The sequence below is a fragment of the Ambystoma mexicanum genome, chromosome 7p (assembly GCF_040938575.1).
Source record: "Ambystoma mexicanum isolate Mex_15411 chromosome 7p, UKY_AmexF1_1, whole genome shotgun sequence".
In the NCBI taxonomy this organism is placed as follows: Eukaryota; Metazoa; Chordata; class Amphibia; order Caudata; family Ambystomatidae; genus Ambystoma; species Ambystoma mexicanum.
The window spans coordinates 256252121-256279091 of record NC_090939.1 but is presented as its reverse complement, the minus strand read 5'-3'; the positions used below and the strand labels follow the sequence as shown (position 1 = coordinate 256279091).

The following is a 26971-nucleotide window of genomic DNA, read 5'->3' as shown; positions in this document are numbered from 1 at the left end:
GCACAAGTATGAGATTGCAGTAGCAGGGAACCCAAGGCGCCCGGAGGGCATGCTCAGAGAACCACTGCCGGTAAGCTGAATGTGAGGGGCGCGGGAAGATTGAGGATGCCGCTGCAATAGGGGGCTGCTGCAATGTTAGTAGAGACAAGGAGCACTACTGAATGGAGCTCAAAGAGGAGGGGGGGATCAAGCGAGTCAAGATCCAGCAGGGAAGAAAGGTGGAAGGAGAGAGGTGTGCGAGACAAAAGGGAGCCAAGAAGGTGGTCAGCAGAGAGTAGGAGGTCAAGCTTAAAAGCAGAGAATTACTGGGATCAGGAATGTAAGTGTTAGGATAGCCGGCAGCAAAGATCTTGGACGAAGAGCAGAAATCACGGCTGCTTGACACGAACGCAACATGAGAGTAGCAAAGCAGCTCACGGCTGTTTCCCTACATTTAAATCAGGATGGTCTCTGTCTGCTTCCCACTCGAGACAGCATTTCCTGTTACTTACTACGTCCAATGCTGGCAGCCATTTTGGGTGTACTCTTAGCCACAGGTTGATGGGTTTTAGCTTCCATTTGTCCCACAATTTCCAGGTTCTGGCCGATTCTTGACAGAACCCTACGCTTAAGTCTGCAGTGGAGTACACAAACCCACACGGGTGTCCCCACGTAGGGGCAATGCAGAAATGGGGAAGGGAAAGCCAGAGGCTGGAGTCATTACTGAGAGAACAGCTGCCAGTAACAAGAAGTACTAGGCAGAGACATAGAAAAAACTGTGCTGCAGCAGTTAGAAACTGTGTACAAAGCAGCCGAAAGTGTGATGGAGAAGGATGTCTGGAAAAAGGAGGAGGTGGTGCAAGGAGCAGCGGGAAACACCAGATGGCTGGATGTCTGGGAAAACTTTTAATTAAAGAGACCCCGGAAGTGGAGGAGAGCTCTGTGGGGTTCGAAGCGGACTCTTGAGGACACTGATGAGAATGGAGGAGCAGGGCCTGGCAGAGGGGAACATGGGATGACTGGGAATGGGAAGAAGACAGAGAAGGGAGGAGAAGATGGAAGAAGGGGAGAGCGGGAGAAAAAAAGGGAGATTGGTGAGCAAGAGGGACTGGTCCCATACCCTCCGAAACAGGATAGGTAGGATGGCGGTAGCTAGCACTGCAAAAAGCAGGGCTGCCCCTGTGCCACAAACACAGTTGCCCCAGCAGCAGAAAGGTAGGGTAGGAGTGCAGTATGTACTATGGCAGAGCATGGACATGCCAGGGTGGGTACCCATAATGAAAGACAGGGTATTCTGGTTGGCCACAGAATGTTTGTTTAGACCAGCAGTACACAAAGATATAGTATCAGGAACACCACTCACAATACACTTAGAAGCAGCACATGGTAATATTGTGTGGGAAAAACTATGAAGACTGTATAGAGTGGTGCACGGTCCTCTGTATTGATCCGACATTAAGACTAACAGACTTGACTGATGAACAGCTGTTCACAGAGGACTGAGAAGAGGGGGAGATGGTATTTCAGATATGCATTCCATGTCAGGTAGAGTAGAGACAGGTCCCCCACAGGATGCAGATAGTGAGCAAGGCATCAACTCACTTGCGGGAAGATTTGAAAAAAGTACCAGAGGTACTATGGACAGTGGCCCCCCATGATGTAGGGTTGTTGAAGGGAGTAGGGGCGTTCCGCATCTAAGTGACGGAAGGGGCACTGTTGCCCAAGGTTAAACAATACCCACTATCACGTGAGGCAGATGAGGGTGTATATATATATATATATATATATATATATATATATATATATATATATATATATATATATATATGACACTCCTCGCAATATGGTGACAGGCATAATAAAACATCAGTATCCCCATATAATTCAGCCATTTACCCAGTCACGAAATTGAAAGGTGGGGCGTGGGCATTCATTCATGATCTCCACCCCTTGAACAACGTAGTGGAAGCAGAGTTTCCACTTGTGCCAAACCCAACCACAATCTTATGTAATATATCTACAGAAGCGACATGCTTTACAGTCACTGATTTGAAGAATGCATTCTTCTCCATCCCATTGCATTCAGAGTCACAGTATCTCAATGCGTTCACTTCTCCACTCATCACGGGACGAGGTTGCAACATACTTGTTTTTCACAAGGGCATTGCCAGTCACCTAGGTGTTCAATAGGGTGATCCAGATGGACCCAAGAAACTTGCAAATGCACAGCACAATCATCCAGCACGTGGACAACATCCTGGTGTGCAGCACAACGGAAGACAAGTGCATGGTGGGTTCTCGTAAACTGATTTGGGCAAACCTTTTTCATTTTTTAACCCTTTTTATGTTGGTTTATTAGGCTAGCGGCAGTGTACCGTGCTCTTCTGCTAATGTGTTAAACTTTGAGAGTTTTTCTTTTCTGGTATCTATTTTTACTTATTGGTTGCTATAGGCTGTAAGGGGTGTGTAACGACTTCATTTTTCACAGTGGTGGCTTGGTGAAGTGAGGTGATGTCAGAGTTATCCAGTCATTTACCTTTTGCTTTTACTGATGCAGCATGCTCTATTCTTGATTGGCAATACAGCTAATCACTATTGTGTTAATGATTGGATTTGAGCTTTCATTTGGTTTCAACTCTTTATTTGGCTTTAACTCTTATTATTACTTTCTCCTTTGCGGTTTGTAGTCTGGTAATGTTCTGTCTGAAATTGGTTAAACTCATGCATATTTTCACTGAAATCTAATTGACATCTATTTCGCAAACATATGTGGAAGTATTTGTATGCAACTTTGACTGAAAATCTTTTTTTATGTTGTTCTGTAGAATTCTTGCTCTTGAGAAACGGTATATCCGGAAATACGTCGAGCTCATTTTTTGATGATTAACAAAATATTCTCTTTTGATGACAAAATACTGTTTTTACTTCTTTTGTACTTGTCTTCACAAGTATTGTGAACATTTGACAGTATTTACAGTATATTGGTGTGTGTGTGGGACTGGAGTGCCCACATCCAGGACACGTGTTCATTTTTGATTTTCTACCTCAGTGCCAGGGTTGTGTTATCTCCCCTGCATCCTACAATTCTTTAATACCTTCATACTAGTGGTTTATATTAACTAAGCCAGGGAGTGCATCCATGCAACTCTAGTTTTGGAAAGTCTTCAGTTGCCTCATTCTAGTCTGTGTGAGTTATACCAGTCTAAGGGCATGGTCACCAGCTTTAGAGTTACACCAAGTAAAACCATCACTTCAGCACGTCCAACCCATGACGCAACTGTACAATTGTTAAAAGCAATATGCTAGTATCAATCCCCAGGGATGGTGCCAATTTCTCTGGTGATCCTTTCCCTTACTCTGATCAATCTTTGTTACCATGTATTTTGCTTGCCTTTCTCATTTCTGTGTATCTCTTTTGCTTCCGGCTAGCTCCTGTCTGTGCAGTTCCTGTGACTAACTCGCTCAAAATACACCAACAGAGTGTTCCCTCCCGAATATTCCATGTTCCCCTGTGCATGCACTATGACACCGGGCAGCAGCCCCCCAGTTAAGTACACAAGACTCACTAGAGTAAAGCATTACTCCCTTTAAAATTCCAACTTTCCGCAAAGACCGACCCAACTCCTGCAATAAGCCATAATACACTTACATTTAAGTGCATTAAGGTGCTTTTCTCACAACTCTGCTGAGGGCTATCCAAACGCTAACCTTAAGGTGGGACAGAACACCCAGCTGAAAATGGAAGCCAAACCTCAAATTGGCAATGCAGTCAGGCTTAATTCAAGGGAGGGGAAAAGAGGTTGACCCAAATATACAATTAGTGCATGCACTTATCCATAGAAATTACACCACACTGGGATACAAGAAAATGCACATAATGTAACAAAACACAATAAAAATGACCAACTGTTATTATAAAAGCAATAAAGGTCAAGGACAACATTATTTCCCGGAACTGGCTGCACACGCATACCATTTTCTTTCATATTTAAATTTTCCTTACCAGCGTTCGATATTTTTCCACTGTCTGCCGTCCCTGCATTTCCTGGGACAACAATCACTTGCTTTACATGTGGCGACTGGGCCAACTTCCAGGCCAGTGCATGCTCTCTAGCTCCACTGCCAATCACAAGCACCCTGTTATCCATTATGTGGTTTGGTTAATCTGAGGGGAAAAATAATATTTCAACAAATGTTATGAAATCTGCATTTCTGTGCATTATAGTGTCATTTGTGGAATCCTGCTAGTAATCATGAATCACTGGCATTAGCGCACTTTTCAATAGGCAGCAGCAAAAGGTGCTAAAACATCTACATTCTGCAAATCGTACCTTTTCTGCAAAGCACATAATAATCATGTCCACCTCGAGCTGTGACCAAAACACAAAAACTGTGCAAAGTATGGAGCCAAGGCTAACATAATGGCCATCACTGCGTACTTGGATGCAACACCGGGGTTAAATGGGAATGTCAATCAGCTCTTGCCTCTACTTTGATATTTTATCTAACACCTGCAACTGGAAAACCACCCTAGCGCCCACATCTCCCAACCCCCACACACTAGTCAGGGGAAATAAATAAATCCCCAAATCCCTTAGCAAAAATATGCAATCAACAATGTTGGAAACTTCAAGCGCTCATTCAGTCGCCTACTCCACAGACCCAGAACACAAATCAAGCGAAGCAGTTCCTCGATTTCCTCATGTTAAGCTGAAAAGGGGGTGGGTGGGACAGTAGCGTGCTACTAGAGACTGGGTTGGTCCATCCGCTACCTGATATGCCTCCCCGAGGGCAGACGAGGCAGGTTTTCAGCTTGCCTGCTACTGTCCCAGAGACACAGCATTTACTGCCCTGCCCCCCCCCTGTGAAGATCATTGGTGGAAGGATGAGCTGCAGGCCACATAGTCCAAGGTGCACTACATATAATGCCTACAGTGCAAGGAACTGGTGCAAATGTAGGCATAATAGACAAGAACAAAAATCAGCCAGCCTGCAGGAGCCAGAGTTCAAGAACTTTGGTAACAAAAGCATTAGCCCTGCCTCTTCCTTCCTGCTCTCAACTCTTAGATCAAGGGCGTCGCTCGCCCAGGCGTCAGAAGTGAAGGGCTGTCGAAGAAAAGGACCACTGCTCATACAACAGGTAAGCATGCATCAACATGTGTTTACTCCCTCTGTCCCCACAGGCCATCCCCCGCCCCTCTGGTCCCCCTGTGATGTTCCCTTGTACTCCTCCCGCCACCCCCTTCTAACACACAGGTGTTGCCTGTTATGCTGGATTCTTCTACCCTGCCCCACCTCCCCGTCAGCCTACTTCTGCAGGGGTCTGTCCTGATACATTCTGGTTTCACCATCAGTCTTGTGACCAATGCTGGATCTGCCTTTTATGGACTTCATTGATTCACGGTGCGTCACCCTTTCTCATGGTGGCCCTGAATCATGCTGTTCCCATCTTCATCTTGTATCCAGGCTTGCAACATTATGTGTTACTACTGACTTCTACAATTGTATTCGCTCTCCCCTCTTGCTTCTCCACACTTTTTGACTGCTTACTCTGTTCTCTCCTCCTCTCCCTTTTCCCATCTCCTCCCCTCCTTCCCTTACTTTCTTCTATGCACTTACTCTATCAGAATTGTCCCTGGACCTAGTATGATGGCAACCTCGTCTGTCTCCTCCCCCATCCCCTTACTTGTTTTTTCCTCCTCCTGCCCCTCCAGCACCATCTGAAATGTTGTCAGGCCTAGTATGATAGTCGCTTGTTTTGTTCCTCCCCTCCCTTTCTGCACGCCTCTCCCTCACTTTTTGTTTTATCCGGCTCTAATAGAAATGTCATCAGGCCTAAAACGGTAGTCGCCTATCTGTTTCCATTTCCTTCCCACTCCCATCCTTATTTATGTCTTAGCTCTTGTACTATCTGAAATGTCATCAGGCTGAGTACGATAGTTAATTTCACCTCCTTACTGTTCATGGCCTGTAAGAACGTCATTGCATTTTCCCTTGTTCCCTCCCTTGCTTTGAAACACATTGTGTATAGGCGCTATATGAAAAACCATCATGTCATGTCATTACCCGAGCAAAGGCCAAGAGGAAGCAAGAAGGTGGCTATGGTTTCTATGCTTCAATCCTCTCTGGGTGATGCTGGCTTGCGAGGAGAAACAGAGTAAGAACCCAGCGCCATACTGCACAGTGCAGGAGATGCCAAGATGGTGTCCGACACCACGCACTTAACTCTGAGCATGTACACATTAGAGCTTATTTACGCTACCAGGCAATTTGCAAATCTCTAAGGCCGATCATACTCTGAACAGCGAATGTTAAGAGCAAAAAGGGGTATGCCGAATCAGAATGGAAAGTTCAAAGAATGAGGCACAACCTATCCGGACCAAAGGCAGAAGATATACCTTAGCCTCCAAGGGGATAAAACTGGTATCCGGATCAAAAGGCAGAAGATATACCTTAGCCTCCAAGGGGATAAAACTGGCTATGGCAAGTCAGTAGGGGTGCAGACCTCAGAGAAGGCACACTTATCTGATCACGCTGTATGGCTGGAAAGGGAGAATATGGAGAGAGCAGGTTTAAAATGGAGCAGTACCTGAAGGAAGGATACCTATATGTTTAAACCTTTTTTGGTTTTAAAACGTGTGGTAGTTCTGCCCACCCACATGTTCCATATTTACTAGTTATTCTAACCATCGATTTATTAGTTGGTTGTTTGGTATCGACTGAAGATCAGCTTGAACAGTAAAGCAGTCCAATGAAAAAAATGCTTTGATAAAAATACGTCACCCATTTTTTATAAGGCTCGATGTGCTCTTGGTGCGGTCAAGGGTCCAGATCATGCAGTTGTAACACAAGTGAGACAAACACAGCGTAAAACAAAAGTTACTTCCCAGCAGCAAAAGGAATTGGACAATTACAAGTTACCTGATCAACCATTACAACGTTCCTCTTGCAGAAACGGATTGGTACGAAAATGTAAAACTGCACAGCATTCATTGATAAAACACGGTATAGCCGCACCAAAAGACCTTAAGATTAGGCTGTCTGCTCATCACCTTGCACTTAGGACTCACATAGATCATACCAAACTAAGGGGCTGATTCATGGAATGTGTGTGCCGAAAAACAGGGATTTGTGAGCCATTCTGCCTGCAAATCCCCATTTGTTATACAGGGCTTTGCGGGCAGAATGGTGCACAAATCCCTGTTTTTCGGCGCACACATTCCATGAGTCAGCCCCTAAATATTATTTAGATCTTATAAAAACTAAACAAACATGAAAGAAGGCATTGACAGGATACAGGCAGTACCAGAACACCTTCGGATTGTGTAAGAAAGTGACGCTTGCTTTCAGAGTCTGTGGAATAGAGTATTTAAATGCCTGAGAGAAGGGGCGGAATAGTAAGTCTTGGGAAAAAGAAAAATGAAAATGATTCCCGTGAATTGAGGAATTAACTGGTATGCAAGTATTAATTTAAGAGGCAGTGTACACACCTCACCTTGCTTCATCACCTCCTCCTAAATCACAAGTCAAAAATCTCATTTAATACATAAGGGGAAACACTCAGTCGTCCTGTTGAGAAGACTTCAATCATGCGAGAAGTGTCCAGGTTAGCAATTCCTCCTTAACCTCCGAAAGGAAGAGTTCAGAATCATAGACAGACAGCAAGGCTGTAGAGCGTTCTCGCCAAGCTCCCATCCGCTGCGAGTATTCACTTGCCATAGAGTGCAAAATGCAGTTTCTCCTTGGGAACTCTACCACTAAAAGTAAATGTGCCCAGCACCTTTTCCTTCCATACTTTTGGGAGACTCCCAAGCACATAGTACAACGGGGTGGATGGTCCCATTTCCAGTCTACTTGAACAGGTGCTTGAGAACCACCTCCCCAAATTGAGCATCTTACCTGGAGCTCATAGCAAGACAGAAGGATATGCACAAAGTGGAGGTCAGAGTCCAAGTAGATGCCTTGTGAATGGCATCACAATGGATAAGATTTGGAAAAGGGACTAAGGCTGCCGGATTTTATTTTTCATGTGTTTATTTCTATAGCGTTGGAACAGAGCCCGTAGGCATAGAAGCGCTAAACAAGACAAACACAAAAAGCATAAAGCAGAAAATGAGTCGTACGTGGAGGACGATTTCTCAGAAATAACATCTGTCCAAAAGATACAGTAACAAGAAAGAGCTAAAAAGCGAAAGTAAAAAATACAGGACTAAAACGTACTAATCAGGATAACCAAAAATACAAAGAAATCTACTTGTTAAAAAAGGAAGCAAGGGTCAGTCTAAAATAATTCTCAAAGTTGAATCCAGTGACAAATTGTTCAGCCTCTTGTACCGGTTCAGAAAAGCAAGCAGGTTGCTCTTACCACAACCAATAATTATGCAGTCTGTTACTTTCAAAGCACCATTCTGAAAGTTGAATCTGCCGCATAGAGTTTCAGATCTTGACGTCTTACATCCTTGGCCAACTTCCGCATGAAGCCAGGACAAGACCTTATTCAGTAAGGCCTGGCTGGTCTCAGTCCTTTCTGGCTTGGCCATGTTAGTAATAATGACATTTCTGTGATCCATAATCAACTATCTTTGGTGTAAGTAAAGTCAACAATCTGCAGCATTTGGGATTTATTTGAACGTATATCCCTCAGATGAGAAAACCGAATCCGAAGTTATTTGCACTGATGATATTATATTGCTAAGAGGTTTAACAGGTGCAGCAATTAACACAGTATCAGAAACAAGACAAGTAAAATCCAACTGGTGATCATTGCATTTTTCAACAGCAGTTACCCCGGTAATAAAATTAATTGGGTCAGTTTGACAAGTGGTCTCCACCATATTAGGAGAGACCTGTAGGTAACTCCAATCCGTTAGACATTCCAGATCTATCCTTTCGGTAGGTGTCTGTGGGACAACCTTGTTGAGAGAATCTGCCCATCGTCAGAAATCTAAACTAGATACACACTGATTAAGGTCAGAAATAATCTACTTAATAAACAACCATTTTACAGCATTAATGTGGCAATCCTCCGCATCCTTGGTATCTAACTGGGCCTGACCAAGGGCCTCAGAGATGACTGCTAGAGAAAGGGACAAGGCACGGCCCATGGTCTCCCATGTTATTCATACTGGCTCTTGAGCCATGAGCGGTGTATCTCAGGAACGAATACCAAGAAGCGGGCATAGCAGTATGTGGCATGGACAATTTGATTTCTCTATATGCTTATATGCTACTGTACTTACAGCACCCAGAAACCAACCTCCAGTATATTCTAGATGTGCTCAAGCGCTACGCAGAACTGTCGGGTATCACGATCAATGTAAAAAAATCATGCCCATTTCCCTTAGCTGGGTATAGAGGGAGACCCCTGAACACATTGCCAGTACTACTGATTAAGTGGGAGGTGGACACATTTCGATACTGTGGGTGGATATCTTTCATGACCCTAAGATAGGACAATTACAGAACACACAAAGCGGTAAATAAAATAGAGAAGTCCATGATTTTCTGGGCCAGACTGCCGCTCTCTGTTATGGGGAGGGCAGCGCTGTTAAAGATGGTAGTGCTCCCGAGGCTTCTGCACTTCTTCACTAATGCCCCATACAACATACCCAAAGGCTTTAAGAGACTTGACACAATATGCCGAAGCTTCCAATGGCATAACACAAGATGTCGGATGGCACTAGTGAAACTGCAAAGGCCGTACGATCAAGATGGCATAAAAGTGCCCAACTTTGAGGCATATTTTGTAGCGTGCCAGCTGCAATGTGTCACAAATCGGCTGTCTGATGAGCAAACCCAGTATACGCAGTTGCTGCAGCCGGCATGCACCCAGTTCTTCTTGAGGGAGGCGATATGGACCGAGGCACTGCAATTTCCAAAGCCACCACTGGTGTTTATGTTAGGGCTTGTCGCTTTCTAGCGAAAGATTCACCCGACTCCCCCCGGATCCCACTGGTGAAACTAAAAGTGGAGGACACACAACACAGATTAACAGATTAAACATAAGAAAGTACTGGGAACCCATGGGGATAGTGACAGTCGGACGCTTAGTACAGGAAGGTAGACCAATGGACTTCAGGGCACTCACTTCTGAACTAGGCATACATGAAGGGCAACATATAATGCACGCTTCACTCCTCGCCAAAATACAGCAGAGATGGACGGTGCAGGCGAGGTATTACAGGAAGATATAAGAATAGAAACATTTCATGATATTTCAGAAGGTGGTCAGGACGGGGGGGGGGGGGGGATCTGCTAGAACAGACTAGGCATAGTTGGGAAGCAGGAGGAATTGACAGACGCAGTGTGGGGCAGAGCATTAGTTTAAAACAAAGAAGTGTCCAGCTGATTCAGTTAAACGTAACACATAGGGCGTATCTAACCATGCAAGAAGACAGCCAAATTTAGCAACGGAACAGAACATACCTGCCCAAAATGTAGATTGATCAATGCAGACCTGGTGCACATGTTTTGGGTTTGCAACAGGATCCAACAATATTGGGCAGAGATAGCCCAGGACTTAGCCAAGGCAGGTATAACGTTAGACATTGGATCTCCCACAGCTTGTATGCTTGGCATTTTTGCGCTCCCGATGCAGGCAGCATGTCAGTAAGTTGAAAGATCTGGCATACATTTTGGCAAAGCGTAGGATAGCAATGGGTTGCAAGGTGCACAGGGGGCCGGATGTACACCAGTGGTGGAGGATCTACAAAAATGGACGCTGGCAGAAACCTCAGTGTGGCAAGAGGCGTCCCGTTGGGGCCAAGGTGAACAAAATGTGGACTTGGATGCATGGAAACACATGGTGCAAGAATTGATGGCCTTGGCGCACACCACGTTGCAAAGGGAAACACCTGCCCTGTCACAGTTGGTGGATTAGAGACAATGTACAATACAGTCCGATGCATGGAGGCAGAACGATGTAGGTGGAATAGGCTGGGAGGTGGGTGTGGGGAGTTGGAGGGTGGGGGCATACAGACAAATTGGTAGTACAAGGTCATGCAAATAAGGAGTATAAGAATCTGTAAGTTATTCTGTGTTTAAAAGTGTTTTAAAAAACAATTAAAATAAAACAGTAGTAGAACAATAAAAGAATCCACAATGGCAGAGCCTCCTAAATACCAATATACCACCCTCCAATGAAAGTCACAACAACAAAACTAGAGAGCCAATGCTATGGGGAGACGCCAGCGCACGTACGAAAAGGACGGTGCTGGAGAGCAAAAACAAACTTCACCTACCAGGAAAGCAAGATGGACCCAGCGCTGAACTCCATCAGTGCAATCACACAGAGAGCTAACCCGCACCTCCAGAGGACCAAAGAGCACCGTAAGATTAGAGAAGGGGACCCAACAATAGACTCACAGCTTCAAGCCACGCTGCCTGAGTGCAGCCGCTTCCAGCACCCCGCTACCCAAGCTACTCGTTTATCCCACCAAACGGGCACAGAGCCCCCTCAGTTACTAAAGTCCTTAGTCCTGTCCAAGTAAACCTATTCAAGCTCCGACATGTAAACAGTGGAGCACTCTTGGTTCCGAGGATGGATTACGGAAAAAACACTGGAACAGAATATCACCTGGCTATTGTGGAATTCAGATCTGACTGTCCCAAAATTAAGGGTGGGTACATAGAGTTGACACTGAGTTGCAGTCCGTGCAGGTGAGATGGTCTTTTCAACGTGTTTGTGAAGAGAGGAGGAGCTTGCCTGTAAAACCCCTACCCAGGCGCGGAGTTGACACTGAGTTGCATTGCAGTCCGTGCAGTCAGTGTCAGGAGGGAGTCGGCGAGGCAAGGCGTTATGGCCACAACTATCCAGGGGACCCCTACAGATTCTAACAGTACTAGCCCAGGAGGATCGTCTGAGAAGCCCGAGGAACTCTCGCAGGCCGGAGCAATGAGTGCTGAAAACGGGAGAAGAAAGGCTATTCAAGCACTATCTACCCCGGAGGTGAGTCGAGTCGAGTCTGGCCGGCAAGTGTGGGAAGGACAATTGATTGCATTTCCAAGCAGCCGACCTAGGGGGATGCCGGCTGCCCGTTAGACATTCAGGTCAAGATCGGGGCAGGCACAGCCCTCCTTATGGATGTATTGCATGCTCATGGTATCACGGGGAGTTAGCTCAGAGCAGTAATGTTTGCGGCAAGCCTGACACAGCTACTCGCAATTGTGCCGAGAAGGCTGGGATTAATCACATAACAAGCAAAGCAACCTCCCCAGGCAAGTACACCCCTGCACCACGAATGGTTGCAGTAGACCTTACAAATGATTTGCAATATGAGGCACTACAAAGACAGAGCGAAGAGACAACGCCCCCCACTAACAGCGACACAATCCAGTGGGGTTTTCACAATACACACCCCACAGTGCTCCTATCGGGCTTGTGAGGGGGAAGAGTTCAAACATGCATGCGAATGGAGAAGAGGGGGCCGTGTAGGGCATCTAAATCTGAGCTCCCGCCATCCCCAAGCTCTATAGTATATTGCTTTAATGCGTCCGTCCGACGTGCTAATGTCCCAGATTCTGACAGGACAGAGGCAGACAGTGGAAATTCTACACACCTTTCGGAAAAGCCTGCAAGATTTAATTCCAGATTTTATCAAGTTAAAACTCCAGTATTGCCTATTAAGTTACAAATATATAGAAACCAACGTGCGTGACAACATCTCTACTAGCAAGTCAACCTTTTTCTACAGGAAATCGCCAACTAATAGCCGCCAAGGAGCGTTGACTCTTGCTAAAAGAAGAACTGGGCTCCCAGGGAGAAGTGTTGGATTGTGCTCTTCTGGTGAGCACTTTAGCCATTACCCCCGATTCAGCTCCTCTGATGGGTAAGAGTTCCGTTGAGGAGAGTTCATTGTCCAACGATCACCGGGAGTCATCAACATGCCAACCTGTTGACTTCACTGAAAGCACAGAGTTTAAAGATTCTGCCCGACAACCCGTGACTAAAGAGCCAGGCCTTTTCAACGGGACAAAAACAATCTTTAATGGCCCACTAATTTAGCAGCTTTAGATGCAGGGGCTTCAATATTTGATAGTTGCCCTACTCCACATTATGATAACCACCTGCGGCAGCAATATACAAAGCCTTTAGATGGGGAGGAGACTAGTAGTAAACCTAATGGTGCTTTCAAAAGAGCACGGGCTGAAATTAACACCCCTCCCCCAAAATCATCCGACCAAGCAATCCTCAGAGCCCTGGGAACTTTCCGAACCAGTATTGGAAGAATCAGGTGACAGTCTTCCTGCCCAACGGGGCTTGGATACTAATACCCTTGTGGCAATATGCATCACATTGGAGCCGTTTATTAAATTGTATGAGAATTTAAGTGAGAAATTGAAGGACCAAATCACTATCATCGCTATGATGCACACAAAGATGTTTGTCGAGGGGTTCATTACGGGCACACAGAATCCGCTGGATAATAGCTTGGCCCGGTTCTCAAATGTATTACATAGCATCTCGGAGCCTATCAAAGGACAAACACAATAAAAGAACGTCAGGTGTGAAACCTGGCCAATCGCCGTCACCACTATAGCAGGAAAAAGGCAGATACCATCGCTACTAGGGAGCTACAAATTAATCAATCAGCACAGATGCCACCTATAATCCCTAGTCTTATGACTGCAGGTGCCTTTGAGTTCCAGGAAGGCGTATAAGTGCAACAGATCGCAGTATCTACTTCAGCTTTTTCTGGTCTGAAAGGTAACTCGAATTGAGGATTGACAGGCGGAATTGAGTAGCCCAAAGACTAGCAAAAGGGCTGCAAAAACGAATGAAACAGCAAATGAGACCAACGAGAAAATGAAAAGAATTTGGTATTTTTCGAAAACCCAATGATGCAACTGGTTGTAGACCTAGGACCCAAACCACAATACCCCCGAGTCAGAGTTAACCTACGACAAAACATCTAAGGACAATACAGCCCAGAGAGGCTGCGCAGAAAAAGCAAACCAATAAATCTGCACCATCAATGCAAAGATCCAATGGGAGTCAGTCTTTTATTAGAAATCTTACTCTCCCTAAACAGGAAGAACCTTCCCAACAGAGCAACGCTTTGACTCAGCCTTTAATAGTTGAGGTTAAGTCTACAGAACCAAGCGTCTGTCATACACAGCAACTAGTAATGGAGTCACTACCATGACCAGAAGAAGTGGTGATGGAGGGTTTGCTAGAACTATCTACATATACTGTGACGGAAGATGAGGTCACAGCAGATTCTACACCCTACGGAGAATGAGCAATCTCATTTGGACGACCTCGAGGTAACCCTAGATGAGGAAAAAGGAGGTGGTTCAACATGATGAGCCCATTAATGGCGAAAGCAGTGACGTACTAGAGTTGGCATTGTTCTCACATGAAGACACAAGCTCGAGAATTTCAAGTCGAGCATTAAGATCTGTGAATGCATATTCCCCTAAGAAGCAAACAGTGATAAAGAAGGAATAATGAAGCCCAGGAGGACATCTTCCAGGGATGCCCACCGTCTCTCAGACCGGTGCTTCAACTCCCTTAGTATGACTTCGAGCAATTTTGTGACTAGGAAAAAGCCACAAAGTACAGAAGAAAGATCAATTAAGCTTCATGAAGCGGCTGATTTGCCCAAGTAAGTGGTGCAAGTATTCAGTAGTGCGGTAGAGAGAAACTAGAGAAATGTCTTTACCAGGAGGAGCGTAGCTTCCGTAAAATGGGGAGACAAGGAGGCTAGGGCTCAGAGAAGTCCAATCTCCCCCCTTCAAAACTATGGAAGTAGGAAGAATGCCCTGACGAGATGCATAACTGAGCTACCGGCAGAAAAGAATCTACTGAAAGAACGAAGACGGACCCAAGAGGCAAGTCAGGGCCTCGGTCAAGCTGCTCCCAACTCAAAATCAGCCTGTTACTTGAGCGGATATTACATCTGAAAGACAGCTTGATTTTGAATCAAGAAAATGTATTAAGATTATTTCATCATGTTCCGAACCTAAGGGCTTTGACAACATATGACCTTGACATTGAGTTCCCGGAGGTTTTATATGGCAATTGTTTACCTCACGTCAACATTAGTTAATCATCTTGTGTTGGAAGAGGCCCCCCCCCCATTACTACCTATGGGCTTCGACTTAACATCTGCAGATTGTCAGATGAGTTCCAGGAAGTCCTAAACGGAATCAGGAGGGCTGTGGGAAGCAGAAATCGTACAAGTAGGAGGATGTTCCAATCTCCCAAAAATGACAATAACTGTGGAGGGCTGCAGTAAACTGTTACAGCAAGAGGCGGAGACAGACGGCAGAATGGTATTATTGAAGGGGTTGGTGGGGAACAAGGAGGTGAATATCATTAATGTATATGCCCCGAATAATGAAACCACGATATATTATACATTGGACCCCAAACTTGATAGACCGGACAAGAAACTGGCCAGGCCCGCTCCTGTGGCAAAGACCCGAGGGGCACTCTTGAATGATTTAGTTTGGTTTATGTGTGGAGAAGCCTACACCCACAGCACAGAGGGTACTTGCACTACTCTGCACCACATGACCTACACACCAGGTTGTTCTACATATTCCCATCCAGCACATTAACAGGAAGCATGAGAAGTGCAGAATATAAAGCAGCAGTCCTCTCAGACCACATGCCGTTGATTGTAACGTGGCAGATCTCACCTCCCAGGTCGTGAATCCCAACATGGAAGCTTAGAGCTGAAGCACTGAAGGATACGATATTTAGAGAAGACCTGAGGAGTGGAGTCAGCTGGCACAGTATGGGAAGCATTCAAGGTGGTGGTGAGGGGGGAAGCCATCTCGAAATTGAAAGGACTACAGGGTGGCATAGTGCAGGAATTGCAAGACACAGAATAGAAGATAGAGGCTAAAATGCAAGAGGGGGCGGGCTCCACGGGAGAGGCGGGGATCATATTTCAACTACAAGAGAAATGCAGGGGACACTGGTGATAAGCCGGGTAGGCTACTAGCTTGGTTGTGCAAGAATGAAGCCCGCAGACAGGCAATTAGAGAAATGCAAAGAGTGGACGGGTTGATGGCAGATACTCAGGAAGAAGTAAATGAATGCTTTTATGAATATTATCAGAGACTATACGCAAATAGATCGAGGAGGAGGAAATCGATATATCAGATACATTGACTGAGATAGCTGTGCCCAAGCTCGGTGGAGGCAGATAGGGTGGACTTAGAGGCCCCACTGGAGCTGGAGCGCATGGTCCAGACACTACCCACCAATAAGGCCCCGGGGGGCGGACGGTCTCCCGAGCGAGTTCTATAAAACATACAAGGCTGATGCACTTCCACCGATGTTATCCATGTTAAACGAGGCGTTTGACAAAGGCAGGCTGCCAGAGACCCTCAGGGAAGCGATTATTATTCCCCTGCTCAAGCCAGACAAACTGAGCAAAGACTATAGCTCTTGTAGACCGCTATCGATGCTCAATCAAGATAGCAAGATTGTCACTGCATTGATGGCGAACAGACTAAAGCCAATGATAAACAAACTGATACACCCTGACCAGACTGGATATGTCCCACTGGGTATGTCCCATGCAGGGTATCTCCGATATTCTCAGGAGGCTTCACCATGTTATAGACCGGACAGAGGGGAGCCCTCAGGAAGTGGCAATAATATCGTTAGATGTGGTAAAAGCCTTCGACTCGGTCAAATGGCCATGGTTGATGGCAGTTCTGAAGGAATGTGGGATAGGACCAAGGTACCTGAAGTGGGCCCAGCTGCTGAACAGTGAGCCGGTGGCACAAGTCCGAACAGGACAGGTCACTTCGGAAAGATGGACCCTTAGCAGAGGCACCAGGCAGGGGTGTCCTTGGTCCCCGATGCTCTTTATTCTGGCACTGGAACCTTTAACAGGATATCTGAGACAACAATATGGCGAGATAGGAATCAACACGAAAGGGGGATATCATCTGATATCATTATATACGGATGACATGTTGCTATATCTGAAATACCCTGAAGAAAATCTGCAATATATCCTAGATGTAATGGACCGATACGCGATACTGCCAGGCATAGCTATTAACCCAAAAAAGGCCATGATATTCACCCTAGGCAGATATGTGGGGATACCACAGCACGAGCTACCAGTGTTACAGATAGGATGGGCAACTGATACCTTTAGGTACTGGGAGTGGATATATATCAAAGTCGAGGATGAACACAAAAATAACTTGGAGAAAGCACTGAGTAAAATCGTGCGCAGTATGATATTCTGGGCCCGGTTGCCTTTAACTATGATGGGCAGGGTGGGACTATTGAAGATAATAGTACTACCCAGATCACTACACTATTCAGCAAAAGTCCGGCACATGATACCTAAACGTTTTTTCACCAAGATATAAAGTATTTGCAGGGGATTCATTTGGCATAATTCTAGAAACAGAACAGCACTGTGGAAATTGCAGAACCCGTACGAACAGGGAGAGATTAGACTACCCAACTCTGAGGTGTACTATCTGGCCGACCAGCTTCAATATGTAGCAAGATGGCTCTCTGAGGAACCCACACCAGAGTCTAAACTGTTGAGGGCAGAGTGTACACCTTATTTCCTGAATGAATGGATATGGTTAGCAGACTCTCAGAAGGGAAGAGGGTCCACATTGCTACACCTAGGGAGGAAGATTTGGCGCAGGGGCTGCCAATTGATGGGGAACCCGTTTCCGTACTCTCCGCTGGTACCATTGGTGGCACTGAAGGGGGTGGATGAATTTAGGAGGACTTTTAGAGAACACTGGGAACCAGTAGGGGTATCAACCATAGGAGACGTGGCAAGAAGGGGGGAAAAATAGAATTTGATACACAGAGAGGATATGGGGCTGCATAGGGGACAATACATCACATACGCTAGGCTGGTAAAGATGGTGAAGAAAGCATGGTCTGAGGCGGAATTGACACAACAACCAGATGCTGCCATTGAAACGTTTCATGCCGACGGCGGCCATGAGGTCTCCCGGATTTATGAACTAATGATGGCAAAAGTCGGAAAGGAGGTGGCGCAGTTGAGGCGAGATTGGGAGGAAGAAAGTGGGGAAACAATAGGAGATGGGCTATGGGTCAGAATGCAAAGATATCATAGGAAAGTGTCGAGAAACGTGAGACTGCAACAGATTCAGTTATATGTTACCCATAGAGCCTATATGACCCCCAAAGAAGATTGCTAAGTCCACGGACGCCAAGACACAGGCATACCCGAAATGTGGAGGGGTTGATGCGGGGATGGTACGCATGTTTTGGACATGCCCGGAAATTGGTAGATACTGGAAAGAGGCAGCACACCTCTTAGCAGGTAAAGGGATAAACTTGGAGGTAGAATCTCTCTGGGCGTGTATAGTGGGTGGGTTCCCAAGACTGCGCAGACTCAAACATGTGAGCAAACTTAAATATCTGGCGTATATTCTAGCTAAACGCAGGATAGCAATGAGTTGGAAGGCAAGCAATAGACCGAACGCGGAGGTCTGGTGGCAGGACCTCCTGAAAAGGGCAGATGCTGAGACAGTGGTATGGAGGGAAGCGGTGGATAGAGGGGGGGGGAGAGGAAGCAAACACACTCACACCCTGGCTACATCTGGTCGCCACATTGACAGGATCCACGCACGAGGAACCCGAAGAAGACCGCTCCTCAGACAGTGAGGAAAGCGTTCCACCTATAAGTTAGGAAGTGAAGGCGGTAGAATTGCGTGGCTCTAAGGGGAGGGGAGTTGGGGAAAGTTGGGGGATTGTTATTTGTGCACTGTGTTTTGGTGTAATGTGTTGATTTATGTTGAAAATAAAATATGATTAAAAATAAAAAATAAACTGAAGGGCTGCAGGAAGGAGTTGGGACCAAAGGAAATACAGACTCAAGAGAGAAGAAGAAAACTGGGAATGGTTGGCAGGGATTCTGGCAGATAAAACCAAAAAAGCATAATGCCAAAAATCCGTTGCCAATAATGAGTTTGTCTTCGGGAGCTGGAACACCCGGGGGTTCGCTCATTTATTCAATCAAAGTGAATTCAGTTTTGAAAAATTTGACATAATTTGTCTCCAGGAAACATGGCAGAGGCATTCCCCCATATTGGAAGGATATACCATCTACCTTAACCCAGCAACAAAAGGCACCAAAGGCAGACCTATGTAAGGCCTTCTAACAGCAATAAAAGCCAAGGCTCACTTCACTCTATTAACCTGTCAAACTCCGAACCCATATATCCAGGTCATAACACTAAATATCGGATCAATGGTGGCCTCAAGGCAAAACATCTTGATTATCTTCAACCTCTATTGGAATCCTGAAGCGGTATAAACTCGACACCTAACGGAATGTATAACATATGAAATTGACTGACTGTCAGAGCTGTGAACCCTTGGTTTATTGTCAGTGGAGATCTGAATATCCATTGTTTGGATCAAGAGCGTCACTTAATTCAGAGTGCCGGTATATAACGGCTGTGCCAGCGAGAATACGGGGTTTGGAATGGCGCAACACCTTAAATGTAAGAAATATTGACATGAACGGCCAGACCGCAGGAGACATTGCAGCACAAGTGACATGGCAAGGTAGAGGGAATGGCCAGATCCTAGATTATATATTCATGTTGAGAAACAGGTCATCGTTGGTTAAGCAGCTTGAAGTGCAGATGATGACCTCAAGTGATCATAATCTGCTGAAACTCACCTGCTCATCCCAGACAAAACATCAAAGGGATTATCATCCAAGTGAATTGAGAGTGATGGCCGGTATAAATAGGTTAACCATCAACCTGAAAAAAGAATCAACCTTTTGACAAATAAATTAAGAACTCTTATAGGACAGAAGAGCGGTAATACAGTGAGTCAACCAATGAATTACTCCACCATTTTGAAGAACATAAGATCTTTGGTTGTAAAAACATCATCTGCCATCGCCACAAATATGATATGGACTTGTCCACATGGAAGAAGATCCTGAAATGTAAAATATGTGATCTTAAAAAGGATGGCACAGTAGATGCTCAGTTAACTATCAAAAAACAGAGAGGGTGCTAGAGAGCCCAACCAAGGTGGCACCTCCCCGGTGAGCTCCAGGCAGAGCTCCCATAAATCCTGTAAAAAGCAGTAGCCTGAGGTGGGAAACTCGACATCAGCAACAAGTCTCTAAACACCCCTGATCGCTACGAGGTGTCCATTGAGTGGCAGAGTGTCTTCCTGACAAAGATCCAGCAGCGCGGGCACCAGGCGGGAAAAGGGCCCTGAACTAGACAGAACACCACCGATCAGCCATCAGACGGGGAATAATAATAAGTGTATGCCCATGTCTGACCGCAGGACACACCGGGCGAACCACATCCAGCAGAGGTACAACAGCCCCACAGCAACAACTGTACTCACGGTAGCCGTGCCCCCACTGGGCAGCCACGTGGTGGCTGGCGTCCCTGTGGTGACACACACTTGAGCGCAGCCAACTGCTCAGCACACGCTGGCATCCAGAGCGGATCGTGTCACCCAATAGTGCCACCAAGTGATGTCGGAGCTCCACGGGGCCAGGATGCTGTGAATTGCTGCCATGTCCACGGCCACACAACTGCTGCGATCGGAGCTGGTGGCAGTGAGGAGCCAACCTCGAACCGGAATATAAAGGCGTTCTCCTCCACCTAGCGCAACAGCGAGACCCCCCCCCCCCCCCGATGACAGTTGGGGTGCGTCTACGAAGTGTAAGGGCTGAGGTGACACCAAATCCCCAGCGGCACCTTCGACGGGCTCCACTGCAGCCACCCCAACAACAGAAGCCGGTGACTGTCCAGGAAGAGTGAACAGGCGGAGGTGTCCGTGTCAGCCCCGAGCAGAACACTGGACCAGAAGGCGTAATATACACATCGGTGTAGTGCTCGGGACCGTGGGATCCAACGCATCCTATGTTCGACTGCCGTGCCCTCTTCCCGGGGTGCCCTCAAGTGCAACACTGAGGTCCGGTCGGAGCCTGAAGGTCGCCTCCGATACTCGCCTAGCCAAAGCTACATACAGACTCAGAAATTGAGCAATTTGCAAGATGCAGGGGTGCCCATGCCTCCGTGTGCAGCCGATAGGCAGTGAACACACACCCCCCTCCTCCCCCCCGGGAGGCACTGGTCACCAAACAGTGGGGCCAAGGCAAGTCTGCAGACCAGGCTGCAACAGCACGTGGCCCACTACAACAGCCCACTGCCCCCGGTGGAGGAGCGGGCCGTGAGCCTGGCACCACTACAACCACAACAGCACCGGTGCAGTGCCTGGACCACCACTGTGCGAGGGAGCCGTACCACCACAGACTGGCACCAGGACAGGTAAGGAAGGTCCACTACTCCTCATTTTGCCCCCGAACCACCAGGACACATCCTGCGCTTTTGCCTCCCCGCACAGGAGTAGCCCATAGTGAGCCACCGTGCCTGGGTCCAGCTGTCCCTTTCCCTGCGCCAGTCCATAAACCCTTCGAATGGCACATCCTAGTCGACTGGGCGCACTCAACGGCTCCTCTAAAGAGTGACGGAATCGTCCACTGGGCCTGCAAGCCGAGATTACCCTGTGGCCCACCCAGAGATACTGTGACCGACACCTGTGGCGTGGCCCCCTCTCCAGAGCACATCATTACTCCATATCCCCGTGGCAGTGTCGGGCGGCACCTCGCACACCCGACACTCACTTCAACCCGCTCGTGGCATCCCCACTCATGCCACACTACCGGGGCATCGACAGACAAGATTTCACCAGCAAGCCAAGTCACCGATATGTTCTCAAACAAAGCTGAGAGGGCAGCGACAGTCACCTAACCACCATTACTCGCCACCCAGTTGCAACACAAACCAATAACGAGTGCTCCTCGGTAAGAACACTCATCACGGTGAACCAACAGACACACCTTAACAACTACCACACCTCGGCCGAGACCAGAGAGGCATTCACCCTGACAGCCAATAGTCACCCCCGCGGCCGGGTGAGCAATTGTAAACAGGCACTCTAACCATCACACCAGCCCGCACCGACCAATTGTTCTACTGCACAGCCCCGTAAGAGCTGAGACACACAGCCGGACTGGGACCCGTGAAGCTCGACAGTGGGGTACGACACTATACACAATGGCACCACCGCACACGGGAAGTGCATAACAAAAGGTCTCCCCCGCACTCCTGCAGGTTACGCCACAGGTGTGAAACCTCCACTTGGCAACCCCATTTAAGAGCAAGACGCCCACAACAAGAATATCGCACTGGGGACGGTCACAAGACGCCCGAGCATTTCGATAAAGCTAACCAGCCTTAGAACCGTACGGCCGACTCCCAGTCCCGACCAATCAGGACTACCTACAGACAGAAGAGCGAGCCACCAACCACCCCCCAAAGACCCAGCCGCACCCCCCCTCCTTTTCCCCAACGGCAAGGCCCAAACATGGGCAAGTCTGGTAAATCCCAGAGAAAGCTGAACTTCGAACCTGGAGCAACAGTTAAGACTCACAAGTCACTTTCACAGTCAGAGTCCCCAGCGTCAACAATGGAAAAAGATGAGTCAAACCACGCTCCAGCCATTGACATTTGTGAAATCCTGCTTGAACTGAAAGTTGGCATCGGCAACCAAGGCTCTAAGCTCGATTGCTCTCTCATCAAAAGTTGACCTGCTGCAGCACCAGCTCGACAAGCATGGAGACAGACTGGACTCGGTGGAACAGAGGGTCTCAGACTTGGATGACAACAACGCCACACTAATGACCAGAGTGACGGTGCTAGATGTCCAAATAAAAGTTGTGTCTGCGAAGAATGAAGATCTGAAAGGGAGGGCACGATGAAATAACATTAGGCTGGTTGGGATACGAGGGAGACAAATGCCGCAGAAAATGTAAGACTTCTTTGAGTCAATATGTGTTTGGCGAATCCTCTCTATCCCAACTATTCGTCGTCGAAAGAGCTCACAAAGTGCCAACCAACTGCCCGATTCCAGGTGCCGGTCGCGCCCTTTCATCGCACGGCTGCTCAATTTTAAGACTGCAATGCAAGCCTAAGACTTGCAAGGGAAAAATGTGAGCTACAATACGACAGGACACAATCCAAATGTACCCTGACTCTCACCAGCAGTCCAAGCCTCGCGAAGATCCTTTACAGGAGTGAAAAGGCGTCCGACAGTCAGATGCAGTACTCCAGTCTATTTCCCGCAAAGTTGAGTATTCAACAAGCTGGGAAGACGCAGTTTTTCAACACTCTGGAAGAAGCACACCTTTTTGGACGAGCTGGGCTGCCGTCCCCCTGGACAATAACCCAAGACCGGCAAGGAGAGACCATGAGAGACGAAATCCATCCGGACAAAACTCGGAATGGTGGGTGCTCAACGAGACACTGACCCCCGCCCTATGGCTTTAACATGATATCATCTGCGCAAGAGTATCGACAACCAGTACCCACTATTTCAGGCTTGATGCTCACACCACAGCACCACACACCTCGGCGCAACTATATAAACGTACCGGAGGGAGCTACTGAACTTGGATGGGCACTAGCGCTCCGACCTCAGCACCATTTACTAGTTATCCGTTGGGAGGGGTCGGACAAGGGACGGGCGGGTTGGAGTTTGCCCCTGTGGGTGAGAGTGGGAAGGAAACCTGGCTACTTGTTTTGTCAAAGGGTAAGCAGCGCGCAAGGGAGGGGAAGTTTGTAGGGAATTGGGGCATGTGTGGGCCTTGCCACCACCAACCGACCCCGCAGTCAATCTTCAACAGTCAACGAATGCAAACGCGTACAACGAAGGCTGTATCTAAGCACATCACACACATCCTGGACAAACATAAAAGCACTTTAAACCATTCAAGGTAGCTACGTGGAATATCAGGGGGTGGTAACAACCCAGCCAAAACCTGCAAAGTGTCCTAATACCTCAAAAGACACAATATCGACATCGCCTTTATACAGGAAACCCATCTCCTTCCGTCCGCCGAGAACCGCTGGACACCTGATTGGGGATGCCACAGATACTATGCATCCTTTTCATCGTACGCCAGGGGGGTTGCCATTCTAATCAATAAAAGGGTGAAGTTCAAACTACTGACGACATGTAAGGACGAGGAGGGTTGCTCGCTTCTTGTACGGGGGGGTGCTGGAGGGCACAGAAGTCCTCCTAGTGAACTCTTATGGTCTGAACATAGACGGGGCGAACACCCTTGATTGGGTAATGACACACCTAGTAGGAACAGACACAGCCACAATCATATGGGGTGGAGACTTGAACACAGCATTAGACCCTGAATAGGATAAGTCACACGCAACCATCAACACTCCCTCCAAAGCAAGACTTCAGGTTTGGGAGATCTGCAGGGCAAACGACTTGGTCGATGTGTGGAGACTTAGCCACAAGGACACGCATGATTTTACCATTTATTCCTGGGTTCATAGTACTAGCTCCCGTCTAGGTTATTGTTTGGTATCCCGGAACAGAGGCTTCCATTGGGGAGCCTGCCAGATACTTCCAAGAACACACTCCGACCACTCCCCCGTCACCTTAGAATGTATCCTTACAGACTATAAGGAAGGCAGACCCAATTGGAGGTTTCAACCAGGAGCACTTCAAGACCTGGTGTTCACCCAGGAACTCCAGACCGAGCTCTCACCCTTTTTGGCCATTAATCAAAACTCTGTATCATCGAGCGGGTCCCTATGGGAAACCCTAAAATGCTATATTAGAGGGATATGCAGGGACAAGGAGAACAGGATACTGAAAACGATTAGAAGGGAACTTGCTGCGAACGAGATACGGCTAAGGGAACTAGAACACTCGTACGCTACTCTAAACGACTCTCACTCCTTGGCCCGCCTTAGGGAGGAATTATACAAGTTCAGAACCAACACCGAACGGGAGAACCAATCCCTAACACAGGGACATCGCATCTGGCAGTACGGCGAAGGACAAAAGCCAGGAGCACTGCTGGCAAGGTTGCCGGCAGCCGACAGAAAACCCCTGCAGGTAGAATTTATCCGTAACCCTCAGGGCACCCTAGTCTACACTGAAAACGAAATTGCAGAGACCTTCTGCGTCTTTTATCGTGACCTATACAGTGCCAAACACTCAGCAGTCCAGAATCTCTAAGGCAGTATTTGGAGGACACAGACTGTGCTGGGTAGAAGGGGATCTGAGAGAGACTCTGAATAAAATGATTACAGTTGAAGAAATAATAGCAGCGATAAAAACTCCCTAGTACCAAAGCCCCGGGCCCTGATAGCCTAACAGGAGAATTCTATAAAGCATTCGCCCAAATCCTAGCTCCGCTCCTACTGTCAGTATACAAAGAGGCAATAGGGAATGGCTGTCTACCCCTCACACTCCGTGAGGCAAATGTGATCTTGCTCCATAAACCAGGGAAACCCCCTGAAGAATGCGCCTCGTACAGACCGATATCACTGATCAACATCGATAAAAAAATCCTCCCAAAGATCATTACCGCCAAACTACTCCCTCTGATGCCAGGTCTGACAGTCGCAGATCAGGCAGGTTTCATCCCTGGACGCAACACGTCATTTAGTATCAGAAGACTCTTCAGCATCATTGAGGCACATGACCCTTCAACTCGGGCAGTCGCGATCCTTTTGGACGCGGAAAAGGCCTTAGACTCTGTCGAATGGCCATACCTCTTTGCAGTACTAAGAAAACTGGGTCTGGGTACCTACATCCTAGAACTAGTCTCCCTACTCTGTGAACACCCCCTTTCCAGCATAGTACTAGGGAAAGTAAAATCTGCAAGCATAGAACTAAAAAGAGGGACCAGAAAGGGATGCCCATTATCAGCCCTCCTGTGGCACAGTGGCGATGAAGCCTCTGGCCGCAGGATTCAGGACCAGATAGATAGAAAGGGGCCTCTCCCTAGGGCCCTATAAACGAATAATCTCTCTTTACGCAGATGATGTGGCCCTTTTCATCAGCGATCTGGCAACAAATCTGAACCCAGTCATGCGAGAAGTCATAAAATTCGGCACCTTATCAGGGCTACAAATTAACCACACGAATTCGGTCGTATTCCCCTTAACTCCTGAAACCAGAGAATTCAAAGATGACTACGAATTTAGGTGGGAACACAAAGGAGTCAGATATCTAGGAATATCGATGTCCAGAAACCATGTGGATCTTTTCCGAGATAATTACGGGAGAGTAGTTGAAACAATCTGCGATAAAATAGCCAGATGGAAACCACTCACACTATGGGGCCGAGTCTCCATCGTAAAAAGGGTAATACTACCCAATCTTTTAAACTTGTTTGTAAATATTCCACTACTACTGTCCAAAAAGTTTCTCCAACACTTGCCCAGTCTAGTCCTCGAGTTGATCTGGGCAGGCAGACCGGCGCGGGTGGCCCACACAATACTCATCCAACCAATAGCGAAGGGGAGGATGGCGCTGCCCGACTGTTATGATAGTTTTCCTATTGTTTACAGCATGACCTAGTACGTCATGCTGCATGTGTCTTTATAACATTCTGTAATCACTGGAGCGTGTTCGTGTATGGTTCTAGAATGTTGTTGGAGCCATACACGAAGATGCTCCAGGTTTGATGGTTGGCCTTCAAGGGGGCTCCTCCTAATAAACTAACGTAGTTATATTATACTACACTTTAATTGTGATAATTATTATACACAACAATTGGCGACGAGGAGCTGGGAGGGAGCCCCCAGATGCGACAAGGGACTGAATAAGAAGACTCATTACACACAAAAGAAGAGATTAACGACTGAACCTGCGCACGCCGGCGCATGAAACAACCAGAAAAAGAAGGCAAGTGCATGTGAGTGTGGTGGTACAGAACAAGGTGAATAAGTATTTAAAGTAAAACTGAATGAAATAACGCACCGTATGCATCTTCTAAACTGTGCTCGAGACGCGACTAACAAACAAATATTAGAGAAAAGCACCCGTATGCGTGCTCTACGTGCCGGCGTGCACGTCTTCAAGATTGGTTGGCATGACAACATGAACAAGTGCAAGCGAATACAATACGCTACGTGTTAAATAACGTACCTAACGAACCAC

General features: G+C 47.2%; 1 protein-coding gene across 3 annotated transcripts in view; it reads right to left on the bottom strand.

The window, feature by feature from the left end:
• The window catches only part of GART (phosphoribosylglycinamide formyltransferase, phosphoribosylglycinamide synthetase, phosphoribosylaminoimidazole synthetase), a 1418226-nt gene that overhangs the window by 1164395 nt on the left and 226860 nt on the right, over nucleotides 1–26971 (bottom strand). For all 3 annotated transcript variants that reach the window (XM_069636266.1, XM_069636265.1, XM_069636267.1), the window contains exon 2: nucleotides 3983–4144. In XM_069636266.1, coding sequence (XP_069492367.1) covers nucleotides 3983–4127 — 145 coding nt within the window. In that variant the 5' untranslated portion in view covers nucleotides 4128–4144. The remainder of the gene's footprint in view (nucleotides 1–3982; nucleotides 4145–26971) is intronic.